At 40.4% G+C, this 27,824-nt stretch overlaps 1 protein-coding gene across 2 annotated transcripts; it reads left to right on the top strand.

Annotated features, from left to right (window-relative positions):
* The first annotated feature begins 52 nt into the window (after positions 1 to 52).
* On the top strand, positions 53 to 27,824 carry LOC135464589 (zinc finger protein 850-like). 2 transcript variants are annotated; one of them, XM_064742029.1, is made up of 13 exons: positions 53 to 155; positions 897 to 1,022; positions 2,005 to 2,184; positions 3,080 to 3,208; positions 4,717 to 5,139; positions 5,591 to 5,797; positions 7,789 to 8,262; positions 8,941 to 9,204; positions 12,955 to 13,233; positions 14,860 to 15,078; positions 15,430 to 15,648; positions 21,796 to 22,035; positions 22,479 to 27,824. In XM_064742029.1, the coding sequence occupies exons 1-13, from the start codon at positions 102 to 104 to the stop codon at positions 23,649 to 23,651; spliced, it is 3,987 nt and encodes a 1,328-aa protein (XP_064598099.1). In that variant the 5' UTR covers positions 53 to 101; the 3' UTR covers positions 23,652 to 27,824. The 2 variants fall into 2 exon arrangements, with proteins under 2 accessions (XP_064598099.1, XP_064598100.1); XM_064742030.1 differs by lacking the exon at positions 12,955 to 13,233.

Below are 27,824 nucleotides of genomic sequence, written 5' to 3'. Positions count from 1 at the left end.
CTGTTTTTGAGTGCCTATTAAATTAATGTGGAACTTGGTTTTACCAGGTTTTGGGAACAAAGTGCAAAGTTTGTCCTAAAGAATTTGAGACGGAGACCAGCATGAGGAAACATTATGTGGCTGTTCACCAGAGCAAAGTGAAACTTCTGTCCAAGGTAAAGTGGGAACAAAATGAACCGGAATCATATATACCGTGTCTGGCAGGGGCAGTGATCTCCCTGTGTTATATTGACACAAAGTGGATCCTTTCCTGTCTGTTTCTGAGAAGAGTATTTTATTATTTATTTGATTGGTGTTTTAGCCGTACTCAAGAATATTTCACTTATACAACAGCGGCCAGCATTATGGTGGGAGGAAATCAGACAGAATCCGGGGAAAACCCATGACCATCCGCAGGTTGCTGACAGACCTTCCCATATAGGGCCGGAGAGGAAGCCAGCATGAGCTGGACTTGAACTCACAGCAACCGCATTGGTGAGAGACTCCTGGGTCATAACGCTGCGCTAGTGCGCTAACCATCTGAGCCACGGAGGCCCCGCTTCTGAAAAGAGATACTGTGTAGCCACATCTAAGATAATGGGTCCTTCTTCCTAAAGCAGATACTGTGTTAGCCACATCCAAGATAATGGGTCATTCTTCCCACCATCATAATGCTGGCTTTCGTCTTGTATGTGAACTGTTCTTAAGTAGGGCGTAAAACATGCAAGGCATAAATAAATAAATAAGTCTTCCTGTAAAGCCAGTCTGAGTTGTATGAGTGTTGTTGTTGTATTGAGAAGTGAGAGTGTCTGCCTGACACTACACCATTAATGCGAGACAGATAAGATTCTGCAAGGTGTTAATTATGTGATCTCTATCAGGTTTTGCTTTGTTATTACATGTGTCTGTTTCATCAGATTCGGAATGCAAGACGACGCCCAAATTTATACACATGTCCTAGATGTGGAGAATGGTTCCCCGACTTTGTAAATCTGCGTCGGCATGCCACAGTGGCCCACAAGATTGATGACCATCACGTGAAGGTAGGTAATTATTGGAGTTTGGAGGTTGAGTTCTTTTAATTGCCAGAGGTAAAAATAAAGTCATACTGTATCATGTGACTCAGATATGTTACGCAACTATCTTAGATCACATTTTAAAAACTATAACACAGGCATTGAAAAAAGTTTTACAAGAAGTTAAAGAGTATATAAAAAATAGAGGAAACTAAGGTGCTAAATGTTGTCATATATACCTCAGAAACATTGTGAGATGGGGATTGGTATATTAATGTCAACAAAGGGTGCCCTTGCATTTTTGACAAGTCACATGATATAATCAGACTATTTTTTTTTGTTTACCTTCAGTGTCAAAGAGTTAAAGAGTCCCGTATTAAGAAACAGAAATGCTTTAACTTTTGTCATTTCGATTTAATCACAAATATGTTTGGCAAATCCATTAGTCTCTTATGAAACAACAAGAGTGTTAATTGAAAAGAAAACCTGCCGATGGTCGTGGATTTCCCCCCGGGCTCTGCCTAGGTTCCTCCCACCACAATGTTGGTGGCTATCATATAGGTGAAATATTCTTGCATATGGCGTAAAAACAACATTGAAAAGAAAAATTATTTTCGTATTTTGTTTAAGAAGTAGAAAAGTTGATTTTATATCCTCAGCATTGTTTTATATCCTCAGCATTGTGCTTTAATGAGCAGATTTTATTTATGGTATTTATATGGTATTTATGGGATTTAACAAAAGAAAAAAAGAAGACAAGGCAATTCTGCTTTATAGTGGATGGTTGTGGGATGGTCATGGGTTTCCTCTGGTCTCTGCCCAGTTTCCTCCCACCATAATGCTTGCAGCTGTCATATAAGTGAAATATTCTCAAGTACGGCATAGAGCAGCAATCAGATAAACAAATAAATATATCAAATGATGAAAGTTGAATCCCATGGTGAAAAAAATGCAATATTTAATTACATCTGTGTGATGTTAAATGTGACATAAATTATATGTATTTCAGAACACTGCGTCAGAGAAGTTCAAATGTCGAATTTGTGACAGGGCATACTCCAGCTTAGGAAATGTGACCCGCCACATGAAAGACATCCACAAGGTCAGCAACGTCAAGGGCTTGCCAAAACCAGGGGCCATGGGGACCCCAGGAAGTAAGGCACAGACCCCAATGACTTCACCTAAAGGGGTAAGCAGTTGTGGGCTCTCTAGGAGTTAGAATGTTAAGTTGTAGTTGGTTTTGAAAAAAGAATCAATGTACCAAATTTAAACTTCCCTGAGTACAACATATTTTATTGTTGATGTGGTTGAAGTTTTGACTTTAGTGTTAAGATGTTTCAGGGATATACTTTGTATGCATTTCTCCAATGTTCTTTTGGAATGTCGCATAAACTATTTTGTGGCATGATGAAAAATCTCATTGTAAGAAGTCCTTTATTTTTGGACTCTATTGCTGATTGCGCCTTGCCACACGTGGCTCGAGTGGGCTCTGGCTCTTCACACCTCTTTAAGGGTCATTTTTGCCATCTTATGTTTGTTGAAGACTGTGGACCACTTGTCTTCCATCAATATGATGTGCAAGTCTGTAGGAAAGATCATCAGTAACTGAAGATCGCTGGTTTCCTGCAGCCATAATAGCGATTGCCATTATCTAAGTGAAAGTTTCTTGAGAATGGCACTAAACATTAATCCATCAACGTAAGAAACCCATAGCTGCACTCCAGATGAATAAATGAATGTATGATTATGGCGTAACACCAGTTAAATTTAGAGCCATGTCGTAGCGATGAAGCCAGAATGATTGAATGATTATGGCGTAACACCAGTTAAATTTAGAGCCATGTCGTAGCGATGAAGCCAGAATGATTGAATGATTATGGCGTAACACCAGTTAAATTTAGAGCCATGTCGTAGCGATGAAGCCAGAATGATTGAATGATTATGGCGTAACACCAGTTAAATTTAGAGCCATGTCGTAGCGATGAAGCCAGAATGATTGAATGATTATGGAGTAATGCCAGTTCTATTGGCACTGTGGTGATGGACTGCAGCGAAATCTTTTATTTGTTTCTCTGTTTGCCCAGAGCACGCCGGCCAATGAATGCCCCCTCTGTGTGAAATTCATCGTGAGGACGCGTGAACTCCGGCGACATCTCCATGTGTCACATGGTCTACGACTAGGGGCCTGGGACAGTCAGAACCTTAAGGCCCAGGTGAGTCCACTGGATTCGTGGGATTTCAGCTAAGGCAACATTATTTTTTTTGTGTGTATTACGGGTGAGCCAACACTAAAAATCCATGAGGTACCATCCCCCCATAAATCGTTTGCATTCGTTCAGTTTTTTTTTTCTGTGAAAAATTGAATTCGATCTTAACCCTTCGCTTGCTCATTTGGTTTAAACGATTTATATATATAGGCCTAAATATGTGGTCGAACATATTTGCCAGAAACTCATACAGGCCTTGGGTACACGGTACAAGTACATGTGCGCGTGAGTAGGGCTACCAGGGGATGTACAGATGATTACGGAAAGCCTCTTAAAAATCTCCGCGATGTTCAGATGATTACGGAAAGCCTCTTAAAAATCTCCGCAGGCTACATACAAGCTGACAACTTCAGCTTTTGTCTGAATTCTCAAATAATCTTGTAATCCTGCCTTTTTGTTTTGTGTTTGATAATAATTTCTAAAGTAAATACCTGTACCAGTTGTCATTCAGTCTGATCTAATCCATACGTACGTTGTGTCGCTATGGTTCGGTTCAATCCAAGTCTGAGTTGAGGCTTTCGAGAGATGGGAAAAGAGGTAACATGTTCTAGGATGATTAGTATAAATACACATACGCATATTAGGATATTAGGACAGGCAACAATCAATGTTGTGTCGGAAATTGAGGGATACCTTCCAGAACCTCGCACCTTACGGGGATACAGGTGCCATATGAAATATACGTCGTTTGTATGTGATAGATGACAGGTATGCTCACATTTTCCCTGTACAGATTTCAAGTGAGGTCTGGTGGGGAATCAGGAAATGGGTTCTTTAATCTTTTCAGTTAGGTTGAACCGCTAGCACTTGTCGTCAGCTGAGTGGACATTGTTTATACTTCCTATCACACTGATTATAACCTTTCCTGGCATCAAACACAGGCCCACCCTACCCAGTGATTGATTAATTCACTCAACATAGTGAACAAGTCGGCTTTGAAGTCATGACGCTTTGAAAGTGTAGGCTGTACATGAATACAAATACTCTTGTAAATAAATCAGAAACTGTGTTTCTTGACTTCCATTTGTTTTGTACAGTAGTTTGTGAAGTTGAATAATATTATTGGTGAATTGTTAAAAAAAAGTTCAAGTTTCGGGATGTTTCATTCTTTTTGAGACAGAATTGAGACTGTTTTTGTCCTCTTTTGAACTTTTTTTTTTTTTGAAACTTTTATTCTGAATTACGACTTGGTACATGCCTTCACAGAGACAAGTCACAGAGCAAATTAAAGTTCGTGCTGTTTCGTTGTCTTTCTTATTAATATGCACATGTGGGAAAGTTTGTCAGTAACCTGCCAGAGGTGGTTGGTTTGAACCAAGCACTTTGGTGTCCTCCACACCAAACTGGTTGCCATCATATACATGTAAGTGAAAAGTAATTTAGTGTGGCATTAAACATCAATTGCATAAATAAATATGTTATATATATATATATATATATTTTTTTTTAAATAGATTTTGCTTTTGCGGACATACATTTGGAAGCAGCTGCAGACAACATTTGGTCCCAAGCCCTGCTTGACTTGCATCCGTAGCCGCTTGTTATTAAGGGCAATCAACAGGCATTGTGGCAGACCTCATTCGGCCAAAACCCTGATCCCAAAAACTTGCCATGTCAAGAACTCTGGAATGTCGCCGAAGATTACTAAGTTACCCAGTTTGGCACGGTTACCACATTCCGTGAAGTCACCAATTTCCATGAAGTCGCCAAATTCCAGTGAGGCACGAGGCTCTTCCAAGTCAGTGGGATCGTTTTCTATTGTGAAGGGGTCAAAGTTGCTTGTGAAGATAAAACCAATCGACAGTGATTTGACGACGGACAAAGTTCCCACAACACCAGTGACATCCAGGACTGCAACGACGTCACTGCCTGGCATTGTGAGTAAATGTTGTTCCTGTTTGATTCAAATTTTCTGACAGAGAAAGCCTGGTCCTTCATTTTATGTCTGTGCTGGTTTTAATCTAAAAACCAAACACATCTTTGGCAGTTTGGTCAAAGTCTGTAATCAATGAAGCATTTGCCAGAAACCTGCGGATGGTCATAGGATTTCCCAGCCCGGTTTCCTCCCACCATAATGCTGGCCGTCATCGAATAAGTGAAATATTCTTGAGTAAAAAAAAAAACAAAAAAAACAATCAAATAAATGAACAAATCAATCATTGCAACATTTACTGACTGAAGAGCACAAAGTTTTTTACACACAGCTTTGATGAAACTTAATCAGCTGCTCGCAGTGCATTCACCTGCACCATTAGGGCCTCCATGACATATGTGTTTAGCGTGCTAGTGCAACACAATGACCCAGGAGCCTCTCCTATGTATCTCCAGGGCCTATTGGACTCGAGTGCTGATGAGAAGTTTGACTATGTGTGTCCTATCTGCAACTGTGGCTTCTGGTTGGCCAACTCCCTGTTGAGGCACCAGAACACTTTGCTCCAGGAGAAAAGGCGCATTTGTAAGAAGTGTGGGGCAGGATTCCGCAGCTGCCAGGCACTCAGCGTGCATTATGCGGAAGGGTGCGAATCTGCACCACAGGTAGGAAAAGATTTCTAACAATCACTACTTACGGGGACATTGAATAGAACGACTTGGTGATGTGCATGACAGGTAAATGTGATGTACATGACAGATAAATGTGATGTACATAACAGGTAAACGTGATGTACATGACAGGTAAATGTGATGTACATGACAGGTAAATGTGATTTGATTTATTGATTACCTTTACCTCTGCCAAGGAGATTAAGTTTTTGCTCGCGTTTATTTGTCTTTGTCTATCTGTAACTTTATGGAAGAAGACTTGGATGAATTTTTTGCACAGCTTGGATTTTGTCCTGGTGCCAGTCCATTACAGTGTATATTTTAGTGGTGGTGTTTATATTTAGTGGCGGGTGTGGATCTTGATCGATCTTTTGTTCTGGATCTGAATTCTGACCTGCTTCTGGATCTGGATGCAGATCCAGGAATGATTTATACAGTTCCTCACCATCAACAGATAACAGACACAATTACATATTTTTCTTATGTCGCAAAATTGTTGGAATGCCAAATTCTTGTGAACTGTACTGATGGTAATGTCTGGCTGCGTATGGAAAAGCAAATCTGAAAAATTCAAGGAGACATTGCAAAGTACGGTATCAGTACGTTCCAATTGGCCAACCCTGCATCTGACTGCATCTAATTTAGTGAAAGCAAATTCTACCTCCAAAAAGAAAGGGATATTCACATACAGTTATTAGATCGTCTGTACAGCTTATAGCGTACAGTGAGCATTGGTGGCTGTGTCCAATAACAGTGAAAGTAATGGTTAACAAAATGTTAGGGGTGTTATCTTAAAAAGTACGGTATGTATTGAGCTCAGGGTTGCCACACATGTAGAGCACAATAACACAAGGGGGATACTCCGTCATTGATTCGGTGTGTAAATATTAAATACCCTAAATTACTGAATTCCTGACTTAGTGTTAGAGGTGGTATTTCCAAAAGTACGGCATGTATTGAGCTCAGGGTTGCCACACATGTAGAGCACAATAACACAAGGGGGATACTCTGTCGTTGATTCGGTGTGTAAATATTAAATACCCTAAATTACTGAATTCCTGACTTAGTGTTAGAGGTGGTATTTCCAAAAGTACGGTATGTATTGAGCTCAGGGTTGCCACACATGTAGAGCACAATAACACAAGGGGGATACTCCGTCATTGATTCGGTGTGTAAATATTAAATACCCTAAATTACTGAATTCCTGACTTAGTGTTAGAGGTGGTATTTCCAAAAGTACGGCATGTATTGAGATCAAGGTTTTCACACATGGAGAGCACAATAGCATGAGGGGTGGTTTCTCAAAAAGTACTCTGTGTTGAGCTCAGGGTTTGCACATGTGTAGGGCACAATGAGGAGGATATTCCATCATTGATTTGGAGTGTATATATTAAATACCTTAAATCACTGAATTCCTGACTGAGTGTATTGTGTATTGTAATCATAGTTAAACAAAATGGTAGGAATGGAAACCTCAAAAAAGGACAGCATGCATTGACCTGAAATTTAACCTGCATACATAAAAAGCACGGTGACACAAGGGGGATATTCCATCGCTGATGCTCTGTGTGCATAGTAGTTATCGTAAATTACCAAATTCACCATTTCAGTACGTTATGTATTGAGCTGAAGTTTTGCATTTATTTGCCTTCCACAGGCGAACTGTTTGGTAGCCTTGCTACCATTTCTAAATTAAAGTTCTGTCTTCTGATGGTGACAGGACACTGGTTTTTCCACCCATAAAACTGATCACCATTGTATAAGCGAAAAATTCTTGAATATGGTGTTGACTACAACCAGATGAGTAAAATACTTACTTCATTCTTGTGTTGCCATAACAGTTTGACATAGATTGTCCATTAAACAGAAGTAGATTACACATGTAGTTCATCTCTTAAAGGAATACTTCATTGTTATGTTTTGTTTGACCCGTTTACATATGGCATAACACACCTATCATTTTACGACTAAATTTTGTCTGACAGAAACAGGAAGAAGGCGAATGCGAGCGGTACAAGTGCGAAGTCTGCAAGGAGTCGTTCTCTCAGCTTGACACCCTTGTCCGCCATCACAGACAACAACACCGCAATGCCGTCCACACGTGCAAGTTCTGTCGCGCCACCTTCAGGACGCTTAACTATCTGCGGTACCACATCAAGAGAAAGCATGCGAACAAAGGGAGTGATGAAGACCAGCACGGAGCCTCAGAGCCTTTGGTTCGCCCCATCGGTCAAGCTGTGGCCAATCAGGCCGTCAGGATTAAGACAGAACGGCTGGATGAACCGTGTACGTCTGGTAATGAGTTGGCGGTTGTAATGCGTGAAGGGGAGAGTGACCCTGTGGCTGTGGTGAAGACGGAACCCAAGGACTTCTCCCCAGGAGCAGCAGTACCCTCGAGTGTGGGAGAGGCGGATAGGAGGTCTGGGTCAGGAGATTCAGAGGCCAGTTCTGAAGGACAGGTGAGTGGGGAAGTTGTTGGTCTTGTTTTTGTTACAAAACAAGAAAAATGATGGATGCTCAGTCACAAGCTGTGATATAGCCACTGTTCCTATAAGCAACCCCATGATCAAAAAATACACCAAGAGTCACAACAAGAACAACAACAACGCTGTCTTGTTTAAGCTGTAAAGAAAAATAACAAAGGTTTTATAAATATTTAAATACCTGTATGTTCTTAATAATTCAGTAACAAGAAAAAGTGGCTGATGTGCTTGTAACGCACGTCTGTTTCAAAATACACCCCACAATCCAGAACAATAAGAACACCAGCCGGAACAACAACAACGCTGTCCTCCCAGAGGGCTACTTGTCACATCTAGGGAGAAAACAAAGACATCTCATACATGGCTTAGTGGTGTATGAAGATAGATGTATCAATATCTGTAGTATTTGAATAAGGAAACGGTCTTTTTTATGGGGCTGTAAATGTTCAAAGTGATCATTTAATTTCAGAATTCTGTCTTTATTTTTTGAGAAGCATTTAAAAATTCCAAAAAAAAAAAAAAGAAACAGAAACGAAGTTTGCCAAGTATTTAGCATAATAAAGAGAGATTGAGCATAAAAAAAAAATTCTTGAAAAAGTCTTTAGTGCATTGTAAATTTTGAATGCAAATAAATTTTACTTTGACTTTTTCCAGCGACCAAAATCTTTCATACAGATTGAAGATGGACGGTACCAGTGCAAGAACTGCGGTGCTCTCTTCCAAACCTTGAGATCTCTGGTGCAACATCAGAAAGTGCAACATAGCATGATTCGACATAGATGCCCGAAGTGCCCCGCTGGATTCAGGACGCGTGTATACCTGAACTACCACTGTAAACGTCAGCACGGTATTACAGACCCAGAGACAGAGCGCCCAGTGGCAACTGCAGGACGCACACAAAGTCCCATCTCAGATAAGGTAGGCTCAAACCTGATTGATCTTTGCTGTACAGAGAATTTAAGGATTAAAATGGGGCCTCAGTGGCCGTTGTGGTCAGCACAGTGGAGTGACACAGGAGTTGCTGTGAGTCCAGCTCATGGTGGTTTCCTCTGTGGCCATACATGGTAAATTCTGCCAGCAACCTGTGGATTGTCATGGGTTTATCCCTGGATCTGCCTATTTTCTTCCCACCATACTGCTGGCCACCGTAGTATAAATGAATGGTCTTAAGTATGGTGTAAAAATACCAATGAAATAAAAACGTAGTAACATGGTTAGATGTGGGATTACCTGCTCTTAGGATTGTGTGCATTATTCTACCCCTTTTAGCAGATTCAGCCCATTTGCAGAAATGCGTATTAAATAGAGGTAACCTTTCAAACTACATCAAGTGTGTCGCGTAACACACTGGTGGGTGTGTTTACCTCCCTGAATAATATCAGTTCATGGTGCTTATTTCTACAAACAAAAGAATTTGAGTTAGGTTTACTTATTAGGTTTGCTTTTATGATTTCTATAAATGTGAAACTATCGGAATTTCCTTCAGTCATAAGAGTGTCACTTTGCATAGTTGATAGGTATCACTTTTCCTGTAACATTTTTGATAGTTTACACCCAGATGCCATGACTAGGAAAAAGAAACATTTGTTTCATGACACTCCAGTCTGACCTCAGAGATATGACGTCATAATACATGTACAGTAAACTTGTACATTCCTGCGTTACGCAACAATAAGACACGACCTGCATACGCAGCTTTGACCTATCTAGGTCAACTGCTATGGCATAAGCTTGATTGTTCTAAAACTTTTACATTCCTGCATTAAGCAACAAAAAGACACAATGTCATGTACATGCAGCTTTTATGTGTCTAGATCAACTGCAATGGCCTAAGCTTACTATTGATTGGTCTAAAATGCGTGACCTATGCACAAGGTACAGTAGCAAAAGCTGTGTGAAGCAATGCAGTTTTTGCCTCATTTTCTTCATGTTTGGGTGCAAAATAGACTTTGTCTCAGTGTTGGTCGTACAACCATATACCACTGAACCTTATTCGTACCTCATCACATCCCTTGAATGCTGCGCACATTCTTGGGATTTGACTCGGTACGAAAAGGTTCAGCGGTATCAGGTTACGCAACAAACACCAATACGACAGTGTCAAATCCTTAAGCAGTCTTGAAGTTCGTATAGAAGTGAACAACCTTACCTAAACAGGTAGTACTAATCATGGACCCTAGACTTTTGAGCGAGTCAAATGATTGAGAAGCTTTAAAATAGTGATTTAGTTGAATTGTTAAGATATCCAGAAACCACAGAAGTATTCCTATAACTTTAACACATCTACATGTAGTCTACATATACATGTACATGTATGTAAGTGAATGTTCATGGAATGCTAGAATCCCGCTGAAAGTGTGCTTATGGTGAGCTTGTGACTTGCCACTGAGAAGCCATAGCCTGGTTTTTAGATGATGAATTTGTTTCACACGAGTGTGTCTTGCACTAACCTAAAATGTTGCCAATTACTAAGTTGCACTTTTAGCCTGATTCAGAGAGTTTTATTAATGCTAGAAAGGTTTTTTGGAGAAGTAGGAGGATTTCAGAAAGCAGTACATGAAATGACCATAAATTTCGTCCATGACTAACTTGCCCATTTTTCCTGATTTTAAGAGTTTTATTGATTTTAGTAAGGCGTTTTGAGGTTTGCTTGGAATGTGGAATGATATTCTACTGGAAAATTGTAAGTTTCATAACCAAAAATAATATTTTGTGACATTTATTGTCACTTTAATAATGCACTTTTGTGGGTGAAATTTGAGGTCATTTAGGGTTGGTAATGACATTTAGAAATGAATTTTGTGGCAAAGTCATTTGCTTGTGCAATGGTCAATACAAGGTGTCTTTAACAAGGATCATGAAGCAAATGGCATTATGCATTTTCATTTCTTTTTTTTTTTTCTGTGCTGAAACTGCATTACCTAAGATTTTACACAATTTTCCGTCTCAAATCGTTGCCTTAAATACTGTGAATAAAATGTGTTTTGTCTGATGTCTTGTTGTTATTTTTTTTCTTTTGTGTTATATTTCTTTCACTTTATTGACTTGGCTTTACTTTATGAACATTGTCACATTGACTTGCTGTACTAGATGTGAAAATGTCGTGAAAACCTGGTCTGGTTGTGCAGTTGTTGCTGGTTTTTCTCTAATGAAATAAGCATGATTATTCCTTGCATGAATAGCTTTGCTAATCTTTTCTTCTTGCTGAAAACTGGGTGATTTGGATCTTTTTTCCTTCAGAAGGACTGCATGAATTACTTCCTCTTTTTTTTTGTGCCTGGTTTTTTTCTTTTTCTATGGGTATTTGAAATAAGAAAATTCCTGTTACGTTGTGTGAACAAATAAGTAAAGTAAATTCCCAGTGTAGGAGAGCAAATTCCTGTTTAACAAAATAAATCCCTTGTGTAGCAAAGAACATTCCAAGTGTAGCAAAGAACATTCCAAGTGTAGCAAAGAACATTCCAAGTGTAGCAAAGAACATCCCAAGCGTAGCAAAGGACAGTCCCAGTGTAGCAAAGGACATCTCCAGTGTAAAATATGACATTCCCAGTGTAACAAAGGACATCCCCAATGTTGCGAAGGATATATCCCAGTGTGGGAAAGGACATCCCCAGTCTAGCAAAGGACATTCCCAGTGTAGCAAACCCAGATTTTAAGTGTATCAAGGAACATTTCCCAAGTGGTAAAGTCAGTGCGTAGAGTAAGAAAGGAAATACCAAGTGTTACAGTGGAAATTGTAAGTGGAACAAAAGAAATTCCAAGGCAAATTTCCATCGTAGCAAATCGGATTATTAGTGCAGCAAGCAACAGATCAAACTTGCTACATACACAATTCCTCAGGCATGTTAGGCCCTATGCCCGATCCAAAACCCTTAGATATTGGTTAAAAATATGAGATGAGCAAACCACAGACTGATTATTATGTGCTTTGAAAAGATGTCAGTCTGATTCTGTTCCATGAAGACTGAGCAAGTTTCATCAGAAATATTTATGATATAGGAAGCAGGCCCATAAATAGGAAGCAGGCCCATAAATGGAAACAGGCCCATAAATAGGAAGCAGGCCCATAAATGGAAACAGGCCCATAAATAGGAAGCAGGTCCATAAATAGGAAGCCGACCCTTAAATGGAAACAGGCCCATAAATAGGAAGCAGGCCCATAAATGGAAGCAGGCCCATAAATAGGAAACGGGCCCATAAATAGGAAACAGGCCCATAAATGGAAGCAGGCCCATAAATAGGAAGCAGGCCCATAAATGGAAACAGGCCCATAAATAGGAAGCAGGCCAATAAGTAGGAAGCCGACCCATAAATGGAAACAGGCCCATAAATAGGAAGTAGGCCCATAAATAGGAAGCAGGCCAATATAAATAAAAGGTGTGATTGGAACATTTGATTACCGTATTGGACATGACGGAAAATATTTAGGTATAGAATTGTTTCCATAATTTATCCCGAATGTTATATAAATAGAAGGTGTGATTGAAACAATTTTTAAGGTCAGATTATTGTATTCAACACATGAGACTGAAAATCCTCAGGTTTGGAATTGTCAATATAATTAATCCAGAGCTTTTTGGTAAGTGTAAAAGTTTGTCATTTTTAAGCTCGAAAAGCTTTTTAAACAAAATTACGGTAACCTCTACTCAATCATTGTTGACGTTGCAGAGAAATAAAGACCGCAATCTTCATGACATTCCCTCCTCTTTCGCGGATACTGGTCATCGCTATACCTGTCCCTTCTGCACTGTCGGCTTCAGGACTATGTTCTACCTTCGCTACCACCTTAACACACTCCATGGCATTGACGACCTGGATGATGAGCAATGTGAGGGGGGTTCAAGTAAGAGCCGTCAGACAGAGGGAGGTTCACACGCCAGCCTCCAAAGTCCAAAAGATGAACTGCGAAGAAAAGCTTTGTCACTAAAGAGTTTTCAAAATTTGAAGGTGTGACAAGTTCAGGAGTCCCCATTTGTTCAAGTCACTAGTCAGTATTTATAAGGAAGGAAGAATGATTAGAGTTTAATGCCACATAGGCAGTATTTTAGCCTTGTAACTGCAATTGTAACGAAGAAACACAAGGGGCGTCTGTTTTTTGGTTTGAAATTCCCAAAGATGTTACACGAGCAGTCGTTTTCATCTTAAATATCTGCAGGAGCCATTTCCTCTAAATTTCTTTCTGCGGAAATTTTTTTTTTTCAAATCGGCTTTTTTCAATTACGTGTTGGATAAAGAAGCTTCAGCTATTTTCTTGGGGTTCGGTCTAGTATACAGCTGTCCACATTGTCAATCCAGAAAGTTTGTTGAACAATGGCAGAATTCTTTTGATGCCATCTCTCTGTAAAGCCTTCGAAACTGTTGCTTGACATACTTAGTGGTGTACAGCTTTCAGATTCTCACTGCACAACCAAACTTGTTTAGCCAAGTTTGAAAAAAATTTACAGGATTTTTTTTTTTGTCAGGCTTGATGCTTCTACAAGCTAATATAGAACATCCCTAATCTTCATTCTCATATAGACTGTTTTCTCCTCTTCTACTGCTTGTCTTATCCTTGTTGGCCAAGTGGTATAATGGATTCTCTGTGGAGACCACTAGGCTTAAAGGGATACAGAATTGAAGCTGATTACTTGTAGCTGACAGTGGAGCAGCCTTGGTCATGCTTGAATAAATGCACCTACCAAAATTTGAGGGATGAAGCATAGCGTGGACTTTGCTATCTCTCACATCTGCCAATCAGAATCAATTCTGTGCCCCTGAAAAGACCTCCTAATACAATTGAGCTGGCACCAGTTCAGCTGCATAGCTGCATGTTTACGCCAGGAGGTACATTTACATAGCTTGTGTGCGTGTTTCTCCGGGAGTTTTTTTTTTTTTTAGTTTGATTGACTTCTTATCAGAAAAACTAAAAGATGTTATTTTGTAGTCTTTATACTCTTCTAAGTGCGCAGTTTTAGAGGTCAATTTAGGTGAAATACAGTATTCTTTTCTTCTTCAGGGGGTAGTACACACAAAAAGAAAGTTACATGGTACTGGGAAGTGAATTAGCTGGCAAATTTGAAGCATTAACCACTAAAGTAGCAAACAATTGCACTTGTAGACACTTTGAAAAAAGTAGCAAAGCCAATTCCCAGGGTAGTAACATGCATAGAGTAACATAGGAAATACCAAGTGTAAGAATGGAAATTCTAAGTGGAACAAAGGAAATTCCAAGGCAAATTTCCAATGTAGCAAAGCGGATTATTAGTGCAACATGCAATAGATCTAACTTGCTACATGCACAATTCTTCAGGCATGTTAGGCCTTATGTCTGATCATAAACCTGGCCGATGGTCCTGGGTTCTTACCTGGGCTCTGTTCAGTTTCCTCCCACCATAATGCTGGCCACCATCATATAAGTGAAATATTCTTGAGTACGCCGGTTTTTTTCTTTTTTTTTTTTTTTTTGACCAAAAGCCAATCTCATGTGTGTCAGGTTAAATGCCTAAAACTATAAGCAGTAAGTGGATGAATCAGTTGAGAGAGAGAGCGAGAGATCCCTTTCATTAACTAGTGGTGACATCATTTTATCCCCAGTTTATGAATAAGTCCAAGAAAGGCCGAGGGAGTTACAGGTGCCAAGTTTGTGGGTCACTATTCAAGCTGCATAAGTCGCTGAGAGAACATCACAACAAACAGCACAGGGAGACGACGTGTGGGTGTCACGTGTGCGGCGCACGATTCAAAACGCATAGTTACCTGCTGTATCACCTAAACAGGCAGCATGGAATGGAGGAAGGGGAGGTCATTGTCAAGGTAAGGCAAGGCAGGAGGTGATAAATAACATGGAGCTAAATGGGCAAAATGCGGATTTTTGCCAATTGCTAAAGTTTTAAGTATTTCAAGACATTGAAAATATCTTATCTGAAGGCTAGATACATCTTGAGTACTTTCCAATTTTCTCTTTTTTTCACTTTTTATGCTAAAATCTTCTTTAGTGCCTATCTCAGCTGGGTTAAAGTATGCATGGAACAGTCACTTGTAGGACACTTAAATAAATGTACACCATTGAGAAACAGTTTAAAATCTCCATTTTCCGAAAAGTATATTTTAAAGCAGTGAGCAGAGAAAACAAACACACCTGCAGTTTCCTGTCACTCATTTCAGAAAACGCCTACCAGCAAACCAGATGAGAAGTCGCCAACAGAGTGTGACATCTGCGGAGCAAAGTTCTTCTGCAAGAAAAGCCTACGTCCCCACAAGCTGTCTCAGCACGAAGTCATCAACCATCACTGTTCTGAGTGTCCAGCTGGCTTTACCACAGTGCTCTACCTCTGCCAGCACCTCAAGAATCAGCATGGTGTTGTCAGGAAGATCCCTACACAGGTAAGTGTTATGATAGGTCTCCGACCCCTACACCAACACCAGTAAGTGTTATCACAGGTCTCAGACCTCTACATCAACACCAGTTAGTGTTATCACAGGTCTCCGACCCCTACACCAACACTGGTAAGTGTTACAATAGGTCTCCGACCCCTACACCAACACCAGTAAGTGTTATCACAGGTCTCAGACCCCTACACCAACACCAGTAAGTGTTATCACAGGTCTCGGACCCCTACACCAACACCATTAAGTGTTATCACAGGTCTCAGACCCCTACACCAAAACCAGTAAGTGTTATCACAGGTCTCCGACCCCTACACCAACACCAGTAAGTGTTATCACAGGTCTCAGACCCCTACACCAACACCAGTAAGTGTTATCACAGGTCTCGGGCCCCTACACCAACACCAGTAAGTGTTATCACAGGTCTCCGACCCCTACACCAACACCGGTAAGTGTTATGATAGGTCTCAGACCCCTACACCAACACCAGTAAGTGTTATCACAGGTCTCAGACCCCTACACCAACACCAGTAAGTGTTATCACAGGTCTCAGACCCCAACATCAACACCAGTAAGTGTTATTATAGGTCTCAGACCCCTACACCAACACCGGTAAGTGTTATGATAGGTCTCAGACCCCTACACCAACACTGGTAAGTGTTATGATAGGCCTCGGACCCCTACACCAACACCAGTAAGTGTTATGATAGGTCTCAGACCCCTACACCAACACCAGTAAGTGTTATGATAGGTCTCAGACCCCTACATTAACACCAGTTACTGTTATGTTAGGTCTTGTACCCCTACATCAACACCGGTAAGTGTTATGATAGATCTCAGACCCCTACATCAACACCGGTAAGTGTTATAATAGGTCTCAGACCCCTACACCAACATCGGTAAGTGTTATTATAGGTCTCAGACCCCTACACCAACACTGGTAAGTGTTATGATAGGTCTCAGACCCCTACACCAACACCAGTAAGTGTTATGATAGGTCTCAGACTCCGACACCAACACAGGTAAGTGTTATGATAGGTCTCAGACCTCTACATTAACACTGGCAAGTGTTATGATAGGTCTCAGACCTCTACACCATCACCGGTAAGTGTTGCGATAGGTGTCAGACCCCTACACCAACACCTGTAAGTGTTATGATAGGCCTCAGACTTACACTTCCACCTGTAAGTGTTATGATAGGTCTCCGACCCCTACACCAACACCAGTAAGTGTTATCACAGGTCTCAGACCTCTACATCAACACCAGTTAGTGTTATCACAGGTCTCCGACCCCTACACCAACACCTGTAAGTGTTATGATAGGTCTCAGACCCCTACACCAACACCAGTAAGTGATATGATAGGCCTCAGAGGTAGACTAGATGGACGCACAGCTATGAGGCTTCAAAGTGTTTAAAGTACGTTACCCACAGCATGGTGGCTGCTCTCTGATGTGACAGGAGATTAGAGCTGTCCAACTGGTCAGGCCTTGGTGCAAGTGCTCTCAAGGCTGTCGCAGGTGAACGGCCAGGACACGTGTTCTGATAAAAACTTAAGTCAAGCTCGTGGTGATCTGCGGACAACGCCTGTAAGTTTGTGTGCTTCTGTTTGGGGTTTTAGGTTGAAATGGAAATAAATAAATGTTTTGAACATTGAAGCTGGTTGTATATTGGCAAATAAGCAGACTAAGAAGACAAAGAAAGGATTGGCAGGCGTCTTGATCTTGAAATGACACAAATAAAGCAGAAAATACACGCACATGTGTAATATTCAAGTTTCTGAAAATGGAAATCATGTGAATTATTGATGGTTCTTTGATTAGCGTCCTTTATGCCTTCTTTGCAGTAAGAAAGGAAAATTCCCGGAATCAAAGGCCTAGAGGGTTAGGCTTCTAATGGTGATCTACAGTTACTCAATTTGACGGATTTATCAGCTTATTATAGAAGATTCAGTAAATCTGATAATTTACATGTTTGTGGTTGATGCGTTCCTACCGGTTTATTAGGTTCAGTTTGGAACAAACTCGGAGGTACTGGTCATTATTATGTTTATTGTGATGCATTATGAAGTTTGGTATTCAACACTGAAAAGAAATGGATTTTCTAAACTTTGCGACAAAAATTGCACAGCAATAGTTCAGTTAAGTTTCAGTTCATAAGGCTGTACCGGAGATTGTTGGAAAAAAGAAAAAAAGTCAACCATGCAGCAATAATACCGTGTCTTTGCTCGTGTTACTGTTCAAAAGTGGTAATAAAGTTTCTTCAGTTTATAAAGCGGGTTACAAAATTTTAGAAACAGTTCGATCAGCACGGGTTATGTCGGAAACGAGGTATAAATCTGGATCATTGCAGATATTTCTAATTTTGTCTATTAGATAAATATTTATTAAAGCTACTAGCCCCATCCTTGCTGCAGCTGAGCAGTAAGCCTGAAAGTCTGCGTGTATGTACCCCTACACCCATGCATGCAACAATGGTGTTTCCAGTATCACCAACAGGTAAGGTTATTTATTTATTTATTTGATTGCTGTTTTACGCCGTACTCAAGAATATTTCACTTATACGACGGCGGCCAGCATTATGGTGGAAGGAAACCGGGCAGAGCCCGGGGGAAACCCACGACCATCCGCAGGTTGCTAGCGGACCTTCCCACTTACAGCTGGAGAGGAAGCCAGCATGAGCTGGACTTGAACTCACAGCGACCGCATTGGTGAGAGACTCACATTACACTGACTCACATTATGCTGTCATTACGCTGCGCTAGCACGCTAACCGACTGAGCCACGGAGGCCCCCAGGTAAGGTTAAGCCTGTGAAATAACAAGTGTAGAGGTTTTTAAACATGACTGCATGCCAGGAGAAGTTATATTGTGACTTGTGTCAGACCACGTCCTTACTATATATGAATGGTATGACACAAAGTGTAGGCCTATAGGCTCTGTGTGCTCACGCCGGATTGCCCCAAACTCTTGTGCACATGCTCAGAGAGGAAAATATTGCAGAAGTAGCTCGTACATTACTTCCAAGAACTTGGAATTTGTGCTTCCGACTCCCAAATAATGTGGTATGTGTACTTTTTTCATTTTGCTCTTTTGGTTGGTGTAATCCTTTCTTGTGAAATTTGATCGGGAAGCATACCAGTATGGTGGGAGGAAACCGGGCACAGCCCGGGGGAAACCCACGACCATCCGCAGGTTGCTAGCGGACCTTCCCACTTACAGCTGGAGAGGAAGTCAGCATGAGCTGGACTTGAACTCGTAGCGACCGCATTGGTGAGAGACTCACATTACGCTGACTCACATTACGCTGTCATTACGCTGCGCTAGCACGCTAACCGACTGAGCCACGGAGGCCCCCAGGTAAGGTTAAGCCTGTGAAATAACAAGTGTAGAGGTTTTTAAACATGACTGCATGCCAGCAGAAGTTATATTGTGACTTGTGTCAGACCACGTCCTTACTATATATGAATGGTATGACACAAAGTGTAGGCCTATAGGCTCTGTGTGTTCACACAGGATTGCCCCAAACTCTTGTGCACATGCTCAGAGAGGAAACTATTGCAGAAGTAGCTCGTACATTACTTCCAAGAACTTGGAATTTGTGCTTCCGACTCCCAAATAATGTGGTATGTGTACTTTTTTCACTTTGCTCTTTTGGTTGGTGTAATCCTTTCTTGTGAAATTTGATCGGGAAGCATACCAGTACTCTGTCAAAGACAGACAATATCCTGATTTTCTCAGTTTTTCTAACGTAAATCAGATGGGCCTTTTGGGGATTTCTTAACACTGAAATTCCGTGAAATATGCTTTCTGTCTCAAGTTCAATGAAGCAGTCAATAAGTAGATATGTTATCAACGTTCACATGAAATTTTATTTTTCTCAATTGATCAGAAAGCCAAGGATTTCAGACTTTCATCAATAAATCTCACACCACGAAGACAGAACTGGTTGGCACGTTGCCAATATAATGTGACTAGGTGGGGTGTCATGTTTGATGTCTGTGGCAAAATACTTTAGTGGCAACAGCACTGTGGCAGCATGGATTTGCCCTGCCACAAGAAGGCACAGTATATGTACACACACCTAATGACTCCTCATCGTCATATGACTGAACAATTGTTAAAGTATGACGTAAGACCTCAAGCATACAACCTATACCTTAAATGAGGGGCTATACTTAAGGTGCAATAAAATGTCTAAATTTTCTATTAGCAGGGCTTGTTATTTGAGTATTTAATAGTTAAACATCGAAGGCTTAGAAGTCTCCATTACGCCACCATTTGAACGTATTACATACGTCGTCATGCTTAGCGTTGCCAAGTAGTGCTTCAAGACAGCTTTTTTGGTAGACAGCAGCCACGTATGTAGGCATGATGGGGTCCTCTAGTATATCCCAAACTCTTCCTTCTTAAAGTTGGCTTTCACAGACCTTAAAATCCACGATTATCACAATGTACGTATGTTTTTAACTGAAGCTGGAAATGCACATTGATCATATGGTAAGAGTAAAACGTTGAGCACCTTGACATCACAATGAATATTCAAGAGGAAGAAAAGAGGCTTGTCATTGGACAAGCCTAAAACATGGCAAGACTTTTAATGCGCCTGGAATGTGTGGATTTTGTAGGAAATGACAATATTTAAATCTGTTTTTCTCTCTTATGAAAACTTCATGTTTATTGTTACTCGCATGCCCACAAACAGTAAGAATCCGGGGAATCCAGGGAATCCACAAATTCGTTATGTGAGGAAGTTTAACCCAGTCTCCCCACACTCTCTTGCACCACATCTTCTCTATTACAGCTTGAGGAAAAGTGTAAAATTCCTGCTGAGAGGAAACACGTCTGTTCTGTCTGCAAGGCGGCTTTCCTTAACCTGTCGTCTATAAGGCACCACGTACGAGAACAGCACGGGCATACGAACTCTCTCTTCACTTGTCCTCACTGTGATGCAGGATTCATGTCACAGAGTTACTATAGGCATCATCTCAAAGTCCAACATGGTGTTATAGTTGAGGTGGAAAAGGCAAGTCGTGTCCGGTGGTGTCCGGTCATGTCTGGTGGTGTCTGGTGGTTAGTGATGATTTGATGTTGTGTTACTGCCAGTGGATTCAAGGTTATGCTTTGTCGTCAGAATGTGATGTGAAATTGCCAGCTGATGATTTGACAATGCATGGCCCTGTTGACGATTTGATGTTGTATTGCTTGGTCAGAGTTTGATGTCGATGTCATATTGTCATATTGCCTGGGTAGGATTTGATTCTGTATTGCCTGGTCAGAGTTTGATGTCGATGTCATATTGCCTGGGTAGGATTTGATTCTGTAGTGCCTGGTCAGAGTTTGATGTTGATGTCGATGTCATATTGTCGTATTGCCTGGGTAGGATTTGATTCTGTATTGCCTGGTCAGAGTTTGATGTCGATGTCGAATTGTCGTATTGCCTGGGTAGGATTTGATTCTGTATTGCCTGGTCCAGATTTGATGTCGTATTGCCTGGTCAAGATTTGATTCTATATTGCCTGATCCAGATTTGATGTTGATGTCGTATTGCCAGGGTAGGATTTGATGCTGTATTGACTGGTCAGGATTTGGTGGTGTATTTCCTGGTCAGAATTTGATGGTGTATTGCCAGGTCAGAATTTGATGCTGTATTGCCAGGTCTGTATTATGTGCACTGGATCTGTTGCTGTTTTATTGCTTGTTTTGGAAAAGATAAGATTAGGTTTTGTTGGCTCATTTGTTATAGCTTTAAATTCCAGCTTGCGTGTCGGACACAGTAAACCCAGATGTAAATCATAGGAAATACTAACACTTTGGGATGATCAGTATTGTTTTCGAATGCGTAAACTATTTTTTATTCCAATATCAAATTATCAAGATGCTTGTACTGAAACAAAGCATGCATTTTTATATTTTAAGCAAAAAAAAAAGTTTTTATAAGGATTGAATCTCAATGTTTTTGATTTTGTTGTTCGGCCCAAACATTGCCTTTCTGTTTCTCATGTTACACCATGTTGGCAGATGGAAATGTGTGGAAGTTGTTTGACCGTTTCTTTCAGTTTGATCTCTTTTCATCCTGTCACTGAATCGACTAGCTGAAGAATAATTTTTTGACATTATTTTTTGACGTTATTTTTTATTCTTTAGCCCAAGCCTGAACTCCCGAAACCCGGCCCAGACGGTCGCTATGAATGTCCTATATGCTCTGCGTCGTTTGCACACCACAAGAACATGGTGCAGCACAGAAACGTGCAGCACAGGAGCATCCGTTACCGCTGCACAGTATGCAAGGCTGGTTTCAGCAAGAGGAGCTACTTAGATTTCCACCTGAAGAAATGCCACAGTGGGGAGAAAGGGGCTGATAAGGACTACTCCATCACTCTGGCTGTAAGTTTAATCAAGTGGAAAGGGAACAGGTCATGCCTTAGTGGTTGAAGTGCGGGTTCAATCCCAGCCATGGACAGGAGATTTTTTTTTTTGTTTTTGTTTTTTTTTTTTTTATTGGTTATTGGTGTGTTATGCTGTACTCAAGAATATTTCACTTATTCTATGGTGACCAGCATTATGGTGGGAGGAAACCGAGTAGACATCAGAGGTAAGTCCACAACAATCCACATAGGAAGTCAGCATGAGGGTCCACTGGTGTGAAGGCTGCTAGTGGTGTGCTCATTGTAGTAACAGAGAAAAAAACATAAAAATGATGCCAAAATCAAATGAAAGAGCCTGAAATCTTATTTGCAAATGTGATCTCTCATGAAACTGACCGACGTTTTGAGTAAAAAATATTGAACATGACAAAAATCAAATAAATAAATTTTTTATACTTGCAGTCTGCCAAGAAGAGTGTCACTTATGATGTATCCAACCTAGATAAGACTTCAAAGCAAGAGCAAGACAGCAGGGAAAATTCTGACAAGGCCACGGGCGATGTCTCGTCGGAGGCAGAAGAATCTGATGTGGATGTGGATGACAAAGAAGAGGAACCTAAACCTGGGACCAAAAATCAGATGGACCCTGAAAAGGAACCATCTGGGAGTGTGTCCTCAGATCAACAGGAGGAGTCTAAAGTTAATGCTGAAGGTCAGACAGATTCAGGAATTGCTCATGGTCAGAAAGAAAAGGTCTCTGATGTGGAAGAAGTGACAGAAAATGTGTCCAATGCAGAAAAATGTGAAGCAAATGATGAGAGAACAGAAAGCTGTTCTGATAATGGAGGTATTTCTGTAGATGAACAAGCGAATGAAGCTTGTCAAGAAAATGTAGAACTGTGTAAAAGTGAAATTCCTAAGGAACAACCATCTATGGAAACGCCTGAAGGACAGGGATCAAATGCAGATGTTTTTGTGATTCGTGCAAATGAGGAATGTGTTGTGGAACAAACAGCAAATGTGGAATGTGTTGTGGAACAAACAGCAAATGTGGAATGGGATGTGGAACAAACAGCAAATGTGGAATGTGATGTGGAGCAAATAGCAAATGTGGAATGTGACGTGGAACAAATAGCAAATGTGGACAGCTCAGTAGATGTTCCAGGTGGTGAAAATGAAATGTCTAGGGAAAATGAGGAAAGAAAAGAAAACCTTTCTGTGGATCATACCTTAGCGACTGAAAAGTCCATGGAACAACCTTGTGTAAAAGATCAGGACAGACTGAACAGTTCTGCACATGTAGACGTACAGAGAAGTGCTGAGTCTCAGACAGAAGGTGAAGAACTTTACGAGCCTGTATGTTCAGCATATCATGATGGATTAGACAGTTCTCCTGACCTTTTGAGAGAAACCAAGTTACTGACAGATGGAGAAAAGGTTGAAAAGCGTTTTGAGGAGCTTGATGGTAAGTGTGGGGCAGCACTAGATCAAGGCATTGGCTCAGCGATGGAGGATGGCGATGCAGAGCTCCCTATGGAACAAGATATTCCCTATCATGTCAAAGAGAGGGATACATTGCCCTCAGTATCTTCAGAGCCCATGGAAACAGTCCAGTTTGTAGGAAGCCTACTGTAGGAAGTTATGACCAAATCCTAGAGCCTTTGGAAGGGCAAGAAGATGACTTTCAGAGTTCAAAGAGCAAGCCATGCAGTGAAATTTTAGCCAACCATATTTACAGTGCCGAAGATGTGTCTTTGGATCCTGCAAATGTGGCTAATATGCGTAGTTCCATGAAGGAGGCGTGCAGTGAAATTTTAGTCAGTCACGTTGAGACTTCTGCCAAAGGTAACCTTGGATCTTGAAAAAGTGGCTAATCTGCAGAGTTCCATAAAGGAGGCGTGCAGTGTAGTTTTAGTCAGTCACGTTGAGACTTCTGCCAAGGTAACCATGGATCCTGGAAATTTACCATAACCCATGGATGAAGAAGTGTGTCAAGAGAGTTCTTATCCAGCTGTAGCTGCAGTTCCTGCTGAAGTTTCATCGAACTGGTTGAAGGTGACAAACCAGTGGAATTCTGATCTGATGAGTTTTTTCTTAAGGTGAAGACTACATGTAAAGATACTTTTATGGAGGAATGCTTTCTTTTTTAGAAATTGTGCTCAATGTACGAATGTGTTGCTCTTTACATGGAGCTATGTATATGAACAATTGGCAATACATGTGTCTGTTTTTTGTGGAAATGAGACTCTGTTCATGTAACAAAAATTCATTCAAGAGCTGTGGAAGTATTCATGCATGTACTCTTTACAGCGCATGTGCTGCTCTCCACACTCGGTTTACATCACTGCCACCACTAGACAAACTTGACCTTTGGAGCCTGTGCAATACCCGTAGGCTTGGTTAGACTTTGCCTCGCCACTGGTGCCCTCACGTGGAACTATTTAATCAGTAGCCAGATATGAAATAACTTGTTGGTTAGAATCCTGTAATGCATACATGAAGTTTAGATGAAGGGAAGGCACACGTTTGAGGTATTATTAGAAGCAAATATTGAGACTGTGTTTTCTTTTTTCTGACATCTCTTCCTGCTGAGGACACTGTAACCCCAGTGACAATTGTTCAAGATTTCGGTACAAATTTAGCTAGTGGTGGTAGTGATGTAAAGCAAACGTTCAGAGCCGTGCATGCACTGTAAGGAGTGTGGAATTTCTTACTTCTTGTTGAGCTTTCCTAAATTACGGGAACAATTTGACGGTGTAAAACACAGTAATGCTATTAAACTCTCATTCTCTTCACAAACTATTGGTAACAAAAGAAAAATAATGAGCGTTCATTAAATCTGTTAAGACAGTGTTTTGTGTGATCATTGATTCATGCCAGTTGCAATAATCACTGTTAGTTGAGTGTGAACAGCATTTTGTACGTGCAAGTTTAATTAGTTACTGAGCCATTGTTCAGACATCTGTACATAGTTTAATAGTTAAATTCCGTATAATTTCTTTAAGTTGAGGTTTAAGATGTTATTATCTTTCCCATTCGTAATCAGGTCAAGTTTTTATCCCCGTGAGTAAAATCAGGAGAGGTATTGCACTTTTCTTTCACGCTGCTCATGTCTAATCTGGGAGATAAATGCCTGCAGAATTGTCCTGTAGTATGTTTTATAAGAGTTACCAACAAGTCACTGATTTTCCCTGCATGTGTAGTATCATCTACAGTTTGTGGCTGAGATTCATTTATACCAGTCTTCCAAAGATTGTGGCTTATAATTCTTGGAGTCGTGGGTTTCCCCCGGGCTCTGCCCGGTTTCCTCCCACCAGTCAGCTGGCCGCCGTCGTATAAGGGAAATATTCTTGAGTACGGCGTAAAACACCAATCAGATAAATAAATATAATTCTTGGGGTCAAAGTCAGAAAGTCACACCTCCAGTGCATCCCATTAAGTAAGCCAGTCATTATAGGATACATGTACATATAGTTTAATTTCTAATAGATTTAAAGATGTTTTCACTTCTCAGAATTGTTGAGTGTAAAATCTTCCCTTGTTCTCTGGATGTTTCCACTGTGGATTGTTGGAAAACAATAATGGATTGCTATGTGACATTCCAATATCATGATATGTCCCCCAAAATAGTAGAGCCACCTGGTGGACAAGGGTCATACTCCTGCCTTTCATTAGTCCGAGACTCCTTTTCTCCATATTTTAATGCATTAATTAGCTTCATTGTAGGCTACATGCAGAAAAAAGAATCGACTCATAAATTGATTTACATGTAATGTTAATATAACGGTAAACTTCACTGATTTAATTAAGAACAGCTTTGTATAATTACTATGGGCTCCATTTTAAAAGGTGGTCATGGAAGGATTTGTACTGTTGCATGCTAATTCTGGAATACTTGACCAAATTTATTATAATTTGATATGAACAAGACGGCTGATATATTTTAATTGACATATACGTATGTAGTTCAGTGTAGTATATGTGGGATAAACCGGAGTTGAAAGTGTTAAAATTGTTGTGTAGAATTTGTTTTTTTTTTTAATGCTTTTTGTTATGACTTTGTTCTGTTTGTGTTGATGGGCTGACAGCAATGGCCTTGTGATGTAACATCCGTGTTGTCGTAATGTTCAGAATGAGTTATCTTTTCTTGACCAAGAACTATTTTTGCTGTACTTTGCACTCACATGAACATGACTGTCATCCTCCAAATAGGATCAGTTCCACTACCTTTGTTGAACCAGATATTTTAGATTGTCTTGTTTCCACTTGTGAGTCATTACAGACACCGATTTTTAAATCCATTTTACTTGTTTATAAGCTGTTTTCCTGAACCAATGTTTAATGTTTTTTTTATTTCATATGTACACACATCAATTTAGTGTTTTCTACGCCTTCAAAGTGAATACCATTTTGTGTTTCATAGTTTTGTTTGGAATAATAAGAAACTGCTGGAGATAAAAATTTCATATTCAGTTAATGTTTTAGACCACACAGGCTGGCCATGATGCAAGAGTGGCATGGACACTTATATTAAAGTTGTCTCAACTGGGTCCTGTCACCGTCATGTAAGTGAAGTATTCTAGAGTAAAGAAAGAAATCTTGCTGCTCTCTGTTTTTGATTAGAAACAATGAACATGTAAGAGATGGACATTGAATGTGCGGATTGCCTCGCTTTCACGGTTTTAGTCCGAGGTTCCTCTGACGTCAGGTTTGGTAAAATTTTGTGCGTCCAAGGATGACCACAAAACAACGTCAGAACGCACTCCATCAAAAACGCCTCCATCTGTCTGCAGACCTGAAGACCTGATATCTTCTTTGTCTTTTCATCTCTTATTTGTATCACAAGCACAACATCAAGCAGTTATTTTCCAGGCCGCGTTGACCCGAGATTCTTTGGTGATGCTCAAAGTGAATGAGCGTACTGACAGCTTGGACATATTTGACAAGAACAGGTAACTGCAACAGGTTTTTCATGAAGCATGCTCTGACTTTGGTATTGGACCATTCTTGACTGATCAAGATTTTGCCAAGCCTGACTTCAGAGCAATCTGAACTACTATCGCTGGGTCCTTGGTGACAAGACACAAACACAGTGGATGATGCTCATGTAGCTAGTTAAGCAGTTTACTATTCATTAAAGGCTTCTTGCCCAGCGTGGTAGTATACATATTTGTGTACCACATAGCAATAATACAGTTGTTGGTAATTTCCCACTGAGGTACATATTTCTTAAAAGTCTTAAAATCAAATTCACTCGAGTCTGACACAATAGCTGTTAATTTCAATTTGAACAGCAAAGACGCATTTTCAATAACCAAATTTGAGGGCCATTTGCGGATCACTTGGGAGTAGGGCCTACATGAACTAATTGTGCCGAGATAGTTACTGCGTGTATGTGGAGTACAGGTCTTTATACCCCAGTAAAGATGGGGCCTAGTTTGTTGTATTATGTTAAGCAGACTGTGCGCTCATTCTTGTATTTAGCAAGGGTTGTAATACATGGTACCAGCTGTTCACGTTTGCAAAGCATGGCGATTTTCACAGTCGTGTATTCTGCCTGATTTAAAGCTTTGTACAACGTCCTTAAATACACGGACGAATCTGTTGCAGATTTGATGTTCTAATTCTCATTTAAGGTCATGTGATGTACATTTACGAGCGAGTTGGTAATCTGTTTAAAGTACATGAGTATGTATGCTACGACATAATAAGCACGTGCTGTGTGAAAGCAAGTGATGTCCATTTTTTTACCATGCAAAATATGTTTTTGAAAGATCATGTTCAGCTTAAATGGCATTAAATTTTATG

Source organism: Liolophura sinensis, chromosome 4, assembly GCF_032854445.1.
Source record: "Liolophura sinensis isolate JHLJ2023 chromosome 4, CUHK_Ljap_v2, whole genome shotgun sequence".
Lineage (NCBI taxonomy): Eukaryota > Metazoa > Mollusca > Polyplacophora > Chitonida > Chitonidae > Liolophura > Liolophura sinensis.
Note: the sequence above shows the minus strand (reverse complement) of the source record. Positions and strands in the feature narration are given on the sequence as shown.